This window comes from Meles meles, chromosome 1, assembly GCF_922984935.1.
Source record: "Meles meles chromosome 1, mMelMel3.1 paternal haplotype, whole genome shotgun sequence".
NCBI lineage: Eukaryota > Metazoa > Chordata > Mammalia > Carnivora > Mustelidae > Meles > Meles meles.
This window is the reverse complement of record NC_060066.1, coordinates 29,373,630-29,386,084: the sequence shown is the minus strand read 5'-3', so window position 1 is coordinate 29,386,084 and position 12,455 is coordinate 29,373,630. Positions and strand designations below refer to the sequence as shown.

Genomic DNA, 12,455 nt, shown 5'->3' with positions numbered 1-12,455 from the left:
AAATAATTCCTTTTACTTTTTACCCATTTGTCCCCAACAGTAACATCTTGTATAACTATAACATATGTATATTGTATATATATATGTGTGTGTGTGTGTGTAGTTCTGTACAGTTTCTTTTTTAAAGATTTTATTTATTTATTTGGCAGAGAGGGAGACACAGCGAGAGAGGGAACATAAGCAGGGAGAGTGGGAGAGAGAGAAACAGGCTTTCTGCTGAGGAGGGAGTCCGATGCGGGACTTGATCCCAGGACCCTGGGATCATGACCTGAGCCGAAGGCAGACACTTAACTGAGCCACGCAGGCGCCTCTAGTTCTGTACAGTTTTATCACATGTGTACATTCATCTGTCAACCATAGAACAGTTCCATTCCATGGATTCCTTGGGCTACCCTTTTATAACCACAGTCAGCTTCTTCCTTCCTGTTCCGCCTTAACTGGCAAACACTGCATCACTACAATCTTGTTGTTTCTACAATGTTATATAAAATGGAATCAGAGGGGTGCCTGGGTGGCTCAGTGGGTTAAAGCCTCTGCCTTCAGCTCAGTTCATGATCTCAGTATCCTGGGATCGAGGCCCGCATCGGGCTCTCTACTCAGCGGGGAGCCTGCTTCCGCCTCTCCCTCTGCCTGCCTGTCTGCCTACTTGCGATCTCTACCTGATACATAAATAAAATCTTTTAAAAAAATTAAAAAAAATAAAAATAAAATGGAATCAGATCTTACATAATCATACTAGTATACAGCCTTTTGAGATTGACGTTTTTACTCAGCATATTTCCTTTGAGATTCCTCCAAGTTCTTGTGTGTGTATTAATAATTTGTTCATTTTGCTTATTGAGTAGTAGTAAATGGTATGGATGTACCACAGTTGGTTTAGCTACTTATTCATCAAAGGACATTTGAGTTGTTTCTAGGTTTTGGCTACTATGAATAAAGCTGCTGTGAATGTTTATCTATAGGTCTTCATATGACATAAAATTTTCATTTTTCCAGATTAATTGCCGATTGGTGCAATTATGGGGTCATGTGGTAAGGACATGTTTCGTTTTGTAAGAAACTACCATATTCTTTTACAAAGTGGCTGTACCCCTTTACATTCCCTCCAGTGTTTGAGTGATCAGTTTCTGCACAAACTTGTCAGCATTGACATGATCACTACTTTTTTAATGTTAGCCGTTGTTCTGATGGTAGATACTGGAGCTCATTTTGGTGTTAATTTGCCTTCCCCAATGGCTAATGATGTTGAACACCCATATATCCTCTTCTGTGAAATGTTTCTTCGTGTCTTTTGCACATTTTCTAGTTGGGTTATTTACCTATTGTTTTAAAAGCTCCTTTATATTCCAGATTTAAGTCCTTTCTCAGATACATGGCTTTGCAAATGTTTTCTCTCAATGTGTACCTTGCCTTTCCATCTTCTTTATAAGGTCTTTCACAGAATGAAAGTTTTTAATTTTGGTAAGAGCCATTTTATCAATGTTTCCCTCTATGAATGATGCTTTTTGATTTCAAGTTTAAGAACTTTTCACTTGGCCTGAAGTCCTAAATATTTTTCTATTTTTTTCTGAAAGTTTTATAGCTGTGCATTTTGTATTTAAGGTCATAATCCATTCTGAGTTAACTTCTGTACGAGATGTGAAGCTTTAGGTTTGCCTGTTTGCCTGTGCTCCCATTGATCTAGCATCGTTTACTAAAAGAGCCGTTCTTTCTCTATTGAATTATTTGTGCACCTTTGTCAAGAGTCAGTTGGGCATATTTGTGGAGGCATGTTTCTGTATTCTCTATTCTGTTCCATTGCTCTTTGTGTTGATTCGTCGACCAGTCTCTCTCCTATAGCTGTATAGTAGGACAGCAATGGATAGAGTGATTCCTCTTACTTTGTTCTTGTGAAAAATTGAGCTATACTAGGTGCTGTGTCTTTTCACGTAAATTTTGGAACATACTTGTAGATGTCTACAAAAATCTTGCTGTCATTTTGATAAGAATTGCATTAAACGTATACATTGTTTTGGAGAGAATTGACACTTCTATTGGCTTGTAATTCACAAACAGGGTATGTCTCCATTTATTTAGATCTTCTTTACTCTCTTTCAGCAGCATATTTAGGTCCTCTTTGATGACTTCTGTCAACATTTTGCAATTTTCAGGTCAGATCCAGTACCTGTTTTGCTAGATTTGTATGTATTTCATTTTCTTTGAAGCAATTGTAAATGGTCTGTGTTGTTAATTTTGGTTTCTACATGCTTGCTTTTGTATGTAGGAATGTGACTGGTTTTTATGTTGATCTTATATCCTGCAGCCTTGCTGAATCCCATGAATTTTTACAAAGTAAATGCGCTCATGTAACCACTACTCAGGTCAAGATAAAGAAAATCGTTAGGTCCCTAAAAGCCTTCCTTGTGCCTTCCCCTAGTCATTAAATTATTCCGTCTCTACCCCCTGGATAATCACTGTTTTGACTTCTACCACCAATAAATAGTTTTGCTTGTTTTTAATCTTCATATCAATAAATTATTATTTAATTTAATTATTATTAAACAATTTAAATTATTTAATTTTAAGCAGTGTGTGCTTTTTTGCATCTAGCTCCTTTTATTTGCTGTTGTGAGATTTATGTGTTGCATGTAGCTGTAATTCATTCTTTGTCATTGCTTTACCATATTCCATGGTGTGAATATACCACACTCTAACCATCCTATCAATGGGCTTTGCCTTATTTCCAGTTTGGCACTATTAGGAATAAAGCTGCAATGAACAAACATTCTTTCATAGGTCTTTCAGCAATTATGTTTACTCACTTCAGTGGGCAACGAGGATTACAGTTTTAAATTCCTCAAGATTCACAGACAACGGCGAGGGATCAGAAGCAGGAGACTATCATTTTCACTGTTACAATCTATGAATCTATGTTACAATCTAGTTACAATCTATGAATTTTTATAGCACTGTTGCTTTTGTCAATTGATTGGCTCTCAGCATTAGGCTTTTCCTGAGTCTGGAACAGTTCTCTCTGCTGATTACATACTATCACCTATTGTTAGTTTTATAGTCCCCATATGTTATTTCTCCAAAAAGAACTTTACTTTTTTTGATAGCTAAGACTGGATCCTGTGTTTCCCTGCCTCCCCATAGTGATTAACACTGTGCCTTGAATGGAATGCCTGTTCAATAAATATTTGTTCATTGAGTGATGGAGGGTACACTGTGAATTAATGAGGTATTACTGTGGTTCCAGCTGATTGCTGCCCAGATGACTGAGTTGACTTTGGCCTCATTATTGCAGCTATACAGGGATGGCCCGTGTTGATTTATGTGACTCTCCTTAATGTTCTGAAGAGTCCTGCATACCTGAGGCTCATTTATGTCATATCCCAGGATGGTACAATAGTGAAATAGAAATCATGTTAGCCATTCTTATGTTTAATCATTTTATCAATATTTATTTTGGAAATTAGATAATCACAAATGAGACAGAGAATGAGTCCGTTTACAGAGGAAATAATTGGCCAGGGGAGTCAAAGATTCGCATTCAAAGAATTCAAGCTGCGTCCCCACCTCTAAGGGGCAGTTTTGACATTCAAGCTTATGGACACATCCTCAAAGGTATAAGACAAAAGTTCAGAACATTGATGTATATGTATATGTATATATCATTTGGACAGTGCCAGTCTATACAACCATAATAAACATTTTGGTGTACTTCTTTCTAGTGTGGTTTCTCTACATAATTTATATAGTTGAGATAATGTTATTGATGTAAAGCTAAATTATCCAGAACAAACTATATTTTCACTTTTTCTTCATCACCTCTCCAGATATAACATGTTTTATTTCCAAAACTTTGTTTTTCTTTTATATCACTTGGCTTATAGGTTATCTATAAAGTTAATCAATATTAAAAATAAAAATATTTGAGCCTAAGTTATAATCTGAGGTATACTACTTATGTAACTTTTGCTTCCAAGAGATACAGAAATTCTTGGCGTAAATAAGATACAAATTTTATTTTTACTATATTGGAGGAGGACAGTTGGCTTATAAGTGATAATATACAGTACGCATTTCGTGTATCTTAAGAGTGAAATTTATTTGTGAATTTTTGACTCCTCCCATTTCCTGTCCTTCTGTGTGAACAGGCCTTCCTGCCACGGTGTCAGCTACGGATTTACAATTTGCGCTCCAGAGTGTGGAAGAAGTGGGTCACGTCTCAGTGACACGCGAGGGAAACTGCGCTGGATACTCATGGAACATCAAGTGGAGAAGCGCATGTGGAAAGCAGAATCTTCTACAGGTTCCCTCAGCTGGCTTAGTTTTCGTTCTCTTCTGCATGTTGCTTGCTTATTCGCAGCCTGCCTCATTTTTTTTCATGCTGCCCCATTTTTATGATATTTAAGACTATGTTTTAAAAAATGCAAACTGTAGACTAAACATTAGAAAAAGGAAATTTGAGGAGAAGATTGTTCTCAATGAAGTTGACAAGATGTTCTCTTTCACGGAGAATTGTTCTTAGTACTTTATTTGCTGTCCCCTCTGGAAGGGGTCCAGGAATATATGTTAGAAGACCCTTGGCAGGGGCAGGAGGAGGTCAGGCAGCACTATTCTCCAAACTCAATCTGGGTATACTTTATGGGGGCACCAAGTGTATCACCCTTGCTGTCTGTAATTCTACCACCATCCCCTAGAGATGTATGCTGGGGACGAGCGTATTTTCTGGTTCTGAAAATGACTTTCAAGTTCATGAGGGAGTCACATGTTAAGTTGCCATCTAATTACCTTTGCTTAGTTAGAGTGTGAAAGGGGCAGGGAGGAGGGATCAGGCCCAGAGCATGTGAAGGAGAAGCGTCTAGAGGTGTCTGGGGGCTCAGATTGTCAAACATTAAAAAGATAGTGAGAATGTCAGGAAGCAGTCTCTCTCATGCACCTTTGGAAGAAAGTCAATTAGTATGACTTTTTAGGGGATTATTTAGTGGAGTCTGAATATAGATACCTTCTGATTTTGTAGTCTCAACTATGTAACTCTATACTACTGGAATAATAACACAAATATGAAATGATATAGGCACAGAGGTAGTCACTGCAGCAGTATCTGTAATAGTAAAAAGGTAGGAACTTATCCCGGTCAGTGGAAGGATTGTTGAAATGCCACAGACTTGAGGCGCCTGGGTGGCTCAGTGGGGAGAGCCTCTGCCTTTGGCTCAGGTCATGATCTCAGAGTCCTGGGACTGAGCCCCACGTCGGGTTCTCTGCTCAACAGGGAGCCTGCTTCCCCAACTCTCTCTCTGCCTACTTGTGGTCTCTCTCTGTCAAATAAATAAATAAAATCTTTAAAAAAAATTAAAAAACAAAATGACACATGCCTTAGCATGACAGCCATGCAGCCACACGTAGACCCATGGATATTGACCTGGAAAGATGTCCATGACGTAAGGTAGAAAAAATACAGCAGTCTCCTTATGAAACCATCATGGAAAAAAAAGAAGAGAGAGGGGAAAGAGGAGGAGAAAAAAAAGTGTGTAATTGTAGTATATATTGTACACACATAGACTATAGATGTGGAAAATAGTAAATCATAAAGATACGGAGGTTATTTAAGAAAATGCAATGAGACTTAGAAGATTCTGTAGCTGAGCAGCTCTAGTAACTGGTCTTCTTGGTATCTCTGCTGGGTCTGTGCACTTAGCCCCTTTGCCTCTTTTCTGACCAGTCTTCTCGGCTTGCTCATCATTTCTGCTTCTCATCACCACTACCAGTATGGTAGGCTTCTGGTATAGACAGTGGCTAACAAAGAGATAGGCACACACAAGACCCAGCATGGAGATGCCTATCTCTTTAACAAAGAATCCTACCATAATGGTAGAGAGATTTTGGAATAACCAAGTTCTACATATTGATTTGATTTGATTCATTTTTATCATTGTCAAAAAATATAATTCCACAAGTGGATGAAAAACCAGGATGTTCAGGGGTGAAAAATGCTGAAGGAAAAAAATTGACTTTCAGGTGGAAAGAGGAATAAATTATTCAACTCTTCAATAATCATTTGTCAAAGCAGTCATATTCAGAAAAGGCATAGAATGTTCTGAGAGAATAAAATTTGGTAAATTCATTTACTTGAGATATTTTTTTCTAAAAGTTCAGGTTAATTTTAGTCATTTAATTCAACTTGTAATTGATGCAATATATGATAAGGCAATAATCTTAGCATTTTATTGGGGATAGATTATGCTCACTTGTGAAGAGGCTCCTTTTTCAAAAAATGTTGACTAAAATGTTTTCAGATCCTTTTTTTTAAATCCTTGGCTTTTATTCACTTTCAACCTTGCTTAATTTCAAAGAAAAATTTAGTGTGGTCGTATTTATCATAGCCTTTCTAGTAAAATAATTTTGTGTAACAATAGATTAATGATTCCAATATTATTGGAGAAAAGGCTAATATGACAGTTATGAAGATAAAAGAAGGCGGCTTATTCAGACAACGCATACTTGGAGACCTACTTCGTACACCCAGCCAACAGCCGCAGGTATTTTTGAAACTTTCCTCATGATATTTAATATAGTTTTAAATGTGTAACTACTTTGTAAGACATTAAAGACTAGATAAACAGCAGGGATGAGGTCTTTATTTTCACATGAATATTTGTGTCAACGGTTGATCAACTCAGTAATACTATTTTATGACTTTTGGGAAATTATCTTCTTTATGATAAAAGAGTGGATTTTTAAGCTTAACTACTTCCTGTTAGAATTTGAAAATATAGCCTTTTATTTAATATTTACAGTTACTCTGTAAAGTGATTATTAATATTCTTTAATTATGAAAAAATTAATATATAAGGAGTTTAGATGACTTTCTCAAGAACAACCCTTATTTTCCTTCATAGCACTACTCACCACTAAGGCATAATATATATTTGCTTTTTAAAAAAAGTGTATAGTCTTGGGATACCTGGGTGGCTCAGTCAGTTGAGTATCTGACTTTGGTTTAGGTCATGATCTTGGGGTCCTGGGATCGAGCTCCGCATTGGACCCCCTGCTCAGCGGGGAGGCTGCTTGTTCCTTGCCCTCTGCCCCACTCGTGTTCTCTCTCATGCACTCTCTCTCAAATACATAATATAATCTTTACAAAAAACTGTATGGTCTTGTGCAACTAGAAGATAAATTGAGTGACATCAGGGATGTCATTGGTTGTGTTTAATGTTGTATTACTATATTTTAACATTTACAACCATGCTTTTGCATCGTAGGCGCATTTGCTGAATGAATAATGGTCAAAGCAGAAAAAGTATAAAGGAATAGACTAATTTTTGTGAACAAACATGCAAACAAACAAAATTCCATCATTTGTTTAAATCTTATGCATATTCTCCTTAGCCATGCTACCCCTGTTCTCGGTCTGTGTTTCTTTATTTGAAGGTTGAAGTCTATGTCAATGGAATTCCAGCTAAATGTTCGGGTGACTGTGGGTTTACATGGGATCCCATGGCCACACCATTAGTCCGAGCCATAAACCCATCTCAAGGTAATCTCCTGCTTTTTAATGTAGAGTGGTGGGTGGAAGACAACTAGCAAAAATGTAAACTACTAATGATTTTTTTAAACATACTAGTTTCACCAACTCTGGCAAGCAAACATTTATACACAGTTAAAAAAAAAATCTATCAGATCAAAAAACTGTGAAAAGAGCACTTATTGCTTATTTTTGTTAAAAAAAAAAAATCACATTTGAAGTTGAACTCCCCAGTCTTCTACTTCTGTAGTTTCACCATGTTAGATTCAGTCTCTAAAATTTCACTCTGATGAGCATTTTTGTGAAATTCTGCTCGCTGAGGTATTAACAGGAATCTTTCATCATATGAGATGACTTCTAGGCGATTTAGTACTAAAACACTGGTAATGAGAGAGCTGCTATTTAGTAAAAGAAAATAATTAGGTCCTAGGCTTGAGAACTGGAGAGAAAAATTATTGCCAAGAACTCATTCTTGGGTGACACGTTGTACCATATCTTCATAATATGTTATTACTTTAAAACACATGATTACACTTTGTGTCTGAATGCCCAAGTACTGAAATAAATAACAGGACTAAGGATTGTTAGGAGCAGTCTTTTGTTTCAGTCCAGAAGATAAGCTCTGATGCTATCATCACAGATTTAATCTTGGTGACTAGTAGGAAAATTCATGTGCTAATTAAATATCAGGGGAAAAAGGGAAATTTTAAAAACACATCTTTGTGTTGAAAGATTATGTTCTTCAAACTTTTTTATAATAATGATATTACTTTGGGACAATTCATGTCACGGGGTCAAAACTGTCAAGAATAAGAATTTGATTAACTTTCATTTGGTTGTGGTCCTTTGATATTTACATTTTTACATCTATCCTTGTATCTTATAATGAATTTCCATTTTTATATGAACTTCCTGAAAAAATTGTTTCTTACTCTAAATAATTAGCAATCTGAATTGCCTTTTGCCATATTTTGATAAATTTGAAAATAATGGAAATATAAGTATAAATAATGCTATAAAAACACCTATATTCTCTTCATGGACAATTAGCTCGGTTAACATTTTGTCATATTATTACCAGTCATTAATTTAAGAAAGGAAATATTATAGGAATAGCTAATGTCCTCTTGAGACACAATTGCTGATTCTGGTGCCTACAGATTTCCCCACAGGCTGTCATAATAATTAATTTTGTATGTATTCTTCCATGACATTTTTGCCTTTTGTATATCAGATGCACATGTGGTGATTTTGCCAGTTTTTTAAAGCTTATGAGAAAGATGTTGAAAATGTAAACATCAGAGCTATTACACTGTAAATATCATTTGCATATGATTTTTGTCATTCAGCATTCATTTTGAGAAATATTTATACGGTTTTATGCATGTCCAATTCATCATCTTAAAATACTCTGTGAATATACCAATTTATTTTTGTCTCCATTGAGGGACATTTAGATTGTGTCCAATTTTTTGCTTTTGCATGTGACTGTTTTGAGCTTTGCTGCATGAATCTCCTGTTGTATACATGCTGGAGCTTCTTTAGGGTATATGCCTAGAGAGAGAATTGCTGGATAATAAACAAGTTAGTGTGTATTCAGTGTTTTAGGTGACCAAATTGCTCTCCAGATCGCCTGTACTTGCCACAGGCATGAGAGTGCTGTATTCCCCACATCCTTTGTCGATACGTGGAATCATCAGCTTCCTAATTTTGGTCAATTTGTTGGGTGAAAAGGTTCTCTCATCATCATCTTAATTTGTCTGTTCCCTGATGAGTAGTGCATATGAGCATCTTCTCATATGCTTCTCAGATATTTGGGTCATTTCTTCTGCAAATTGCTTGTTAACATCTTCTATCCACTTACCAGAGTGTCTCTTTTCTGTTGACTTATAGCTGGGTATTATATATTATGTTGACCAATACTATGCACAGGTATGACACCTGAACTTTGTTTTAGTATCTTGTTGTAGGTATCTTGCTTATGGATCCATTTCGGTCATTGATTTATTCCAATTTATTAATTTTTCCTCTATGGTTAACCATGACTTTTTTTTTTAATTTTTATTTATTTATTTATTTTTTCAGTGTAACAGTATTCATTGTTTTTGCACAACACCCAGTGCTCCATGCAATACGTGCCCTCCCTATTACCCACCACCTGGTTCCCCCAAACTCCCAACCCCGCCCCTTCAAAACCCTCAGGTTGTTCTTCAGGGTCCATAGTCTCTTCTGGTTCACCTCCCCTTCCGATTTCCCTCAACTTCCTTCTCCTCTCCATCTCCCAATGTCCTCCATGTCCTTTGTTACGCTCCACAAATAAGTGAAACCATATGATACTTGACTCTCTCTGCTTGACCTATGGGGATAAAAATACATTATATGTTTATAAAAAAAAAAAAGAAAGGATGAATACCCAAGTTTTATAACCATGACTTTTTAATCTCATTTAAGAAACCCATCTATACATTAAAGTTAAGATGTTTATATGTTCTTCTAAAATTCTAGAGTATTGCATTTCTCATTCTTAGCTACTTAAATCCATGTGGAATCCATATTGTATGTGATGTCATATAGGTAGGGTGACTATACCATTTACCAGTCAAATCTGGGCATTAGAATGAATGGAAAAACAGTAAGTATAAGATGCTGAGACAGGGGGTGTACCCTGGTCTTTTCTCAGGCACTTTAGCATATGTGTTACCCTAGACAGAAAGTGCCACAACACATATGGTGCAGTTCATCCATTTATCATGATTTTTTGGTAGCCCTTCTGTCATAGTATAATTTACCATATAGAGATGACTGCTTATTTGTCATAATAGTAATTTTCCTTTCCTTATGCCATTCCATACTTCAGCAGACAATTCTTCTGCTCATCTCTATTAACCTATAGGTTTAAAACATGAAGCAATGTAGAGGAATTCAATGGGAAAAAATTTACCATGGGAAATATGTGGTTTTTTCCCCCCTGCTTTCTTAATAGGCTTATTGTTTATAGCCTTTAGAAGTTAGGCTTTTCTCTGCAAAGCATTTGATTTCATAACAACAGATTCTGTGGGGTGTTTTGTTGTTGTTGTTGTTGTTGTTGTTTTAATACTGTTGTTTAAAATCATCATTTTCAGGGTCCTATGAAGAAAGCACAGTTCTAACCATATCAGGCTCTGGATTTTCTCCTAATTCAGCTATATCAGTCTCAGTTGGACCAATGGGCTGCTCTCTTCTCTCTGTGGTTGGTAGGTCCTTTGTAAAATTATTATTATTAGATCTCATTGTTTTTCTCTAAGAGAAAATAGGCTCAAAGAGCAGTATTATAATAATACTTCTATGGAGTACGCTACGGGGGCATGAAATTGACAAACTTCTGTGGATGAATGCACTATCTTTTTAATCTTTGATTATGACCACAAACTAATTCTTTCAGTGATGTAAAGTGTCTTTATCCCATAACAGCTAATTTTTGTACCTTTCCCTTCATAGAGTGATTGTATAAAAGCTTTCCTTCTTTGGTATGTCTTTAGGACACAAAAATATAGATGCTGCCACGCTGGTGGTGTTCCGTGGTTCCTTTTGCCCATGCTTTGACAGTGTCACTTTAGTAAAGCAGCAAAAGGACATGGCTATCTTCCCTGACTACTAGTCCAACAAAATCTCTATCCATTAACCCAGATTTTCAAGATTATTCACATTTTCAATTCTTGAAAAAGTGAAAACCATGATTATTTATTTCCCTAAAAATTATCTTTCATAATCCTCGGTATTTTCCTTAACTTTAATAGGCTGGAATTACATAAACAATGTACCTTCCATATAATTAACTTTTTTTTCCATTCAGATACTCTGTGCATTCTTGAGATCTAAGTCAATAATGCACCTGTAATATAAATGTACATATACTGTTCTAAATAAAGTGTGAAGGATAGATTTTCATTTAGGTTTTGATCACCCTTTCTTGATGAAACCTGGTATTTTTCTTAGTTTTGGATGTAAATTGTATGTTGAACCAACATTTTTAGAATTATTGGTAAAAATGATTTTACAGATTAGGATTTTTAAATTATTATTAAAATAACCTTTTGTTTGTTTGTTTGCCTCAGTGGGAATCAGGAGCAAATTGTTCACTTTGCTTTAATTATTTTTTTCACCTAGCTTTTTTCTTACCATGTCTGATTCATAACGTCAGGGAGCTTGTAAAGACTTTTGCCCAATTAATGTATGAGTAGTTTTCCTTAGATACATTTCTTGGGGTATAAAAATGAAGGCCAATGTTTATATTTGCAAATATAGAATTTTAATAATTTTATCTTACAAATGTAATTAATCATGTTTTTCTTTTTTATCACAAGAAAATGAGATCCAGTGCGAGATTCTGAATGGAAGTGCTGGCCATTTCCCAGTTGCTGTGTCCATAGCTGATGCTGGACTAGCATGGAATGTAGAGGGTGAGGAATTCTACTTCACTTACCAGAATCGGATCTCATACATCTGGCCTGCTTCTGGCAGCCTGGCAGGTAATAGTTAATTGTTCTAAACCAAGAAAATTGCATACATTCCTGTCGTTTTATTGTACTGTTTCTAGAACAGGGTGGAGGGAGAGGAACCCCAAGCTCCCTCACATAGAACAAAGGAGGCTCCCCTTTTGGAAGGCACAGTGCTTAAATGGCTGACTAATTCTTTTGTTTCTTCTGAAGCACAAGTCAGGGTGACTGGTTGTCCTTACATCTTGGGTTATTGAATTAATATCATCAATTATTACATGTTTCTATAACAAGCTCATCAATTATGTCAGGATAAGATTTATTAGTTATTATTCTGCTTACCAGCTGCTCCATTTGTAACCACAGTCTCAGTGGAGCTACTTGACCCAGAAAAAGTTCCAGGAACAAATCGGGGAAAGGACGGCTGATGCAGAAGATGGAAAGAAAATAACCCATTTTTTCTGTCCTGC

General features: G+C 36.1%; 1 protein-coding gene across 1 annotated transcript in view; it reads left to right on the top strand.

Moving 5' to 3' along the window:
• Positions 1–12,455, top strand: part of PKHD1L1 (PKHD1 like 1) — a 161,888-nt gene that overhangs the window by 48,103 nt on the left and 101,330 nt on the right. The window contains exons 24-29 of the mRNA XM_046015318.1: positions 3,459–3,606; positions 4,140–4,294; positions 6,402–6,524; positions 7,417–7,522; positions 10,633–10,743; positions 11,854–12,018. Coding sequence (XP_045871274.1) covers positions 3,459–3,606; positions 4,140–4,294; positions 6,402–6,524; positions 7,417–7,522; positions 10,633–10,743; positions 11,854–12,018 — 808 coding nt within the window. The remainder of the gene's footprint in view (positions 1–3,458; positions 3,607–4,139; positions 4,295–6,401; positions 6,525–7,416; positions 7,523–10,632; positions 10,744–11,853; positions 12,019–12,455) is intronic.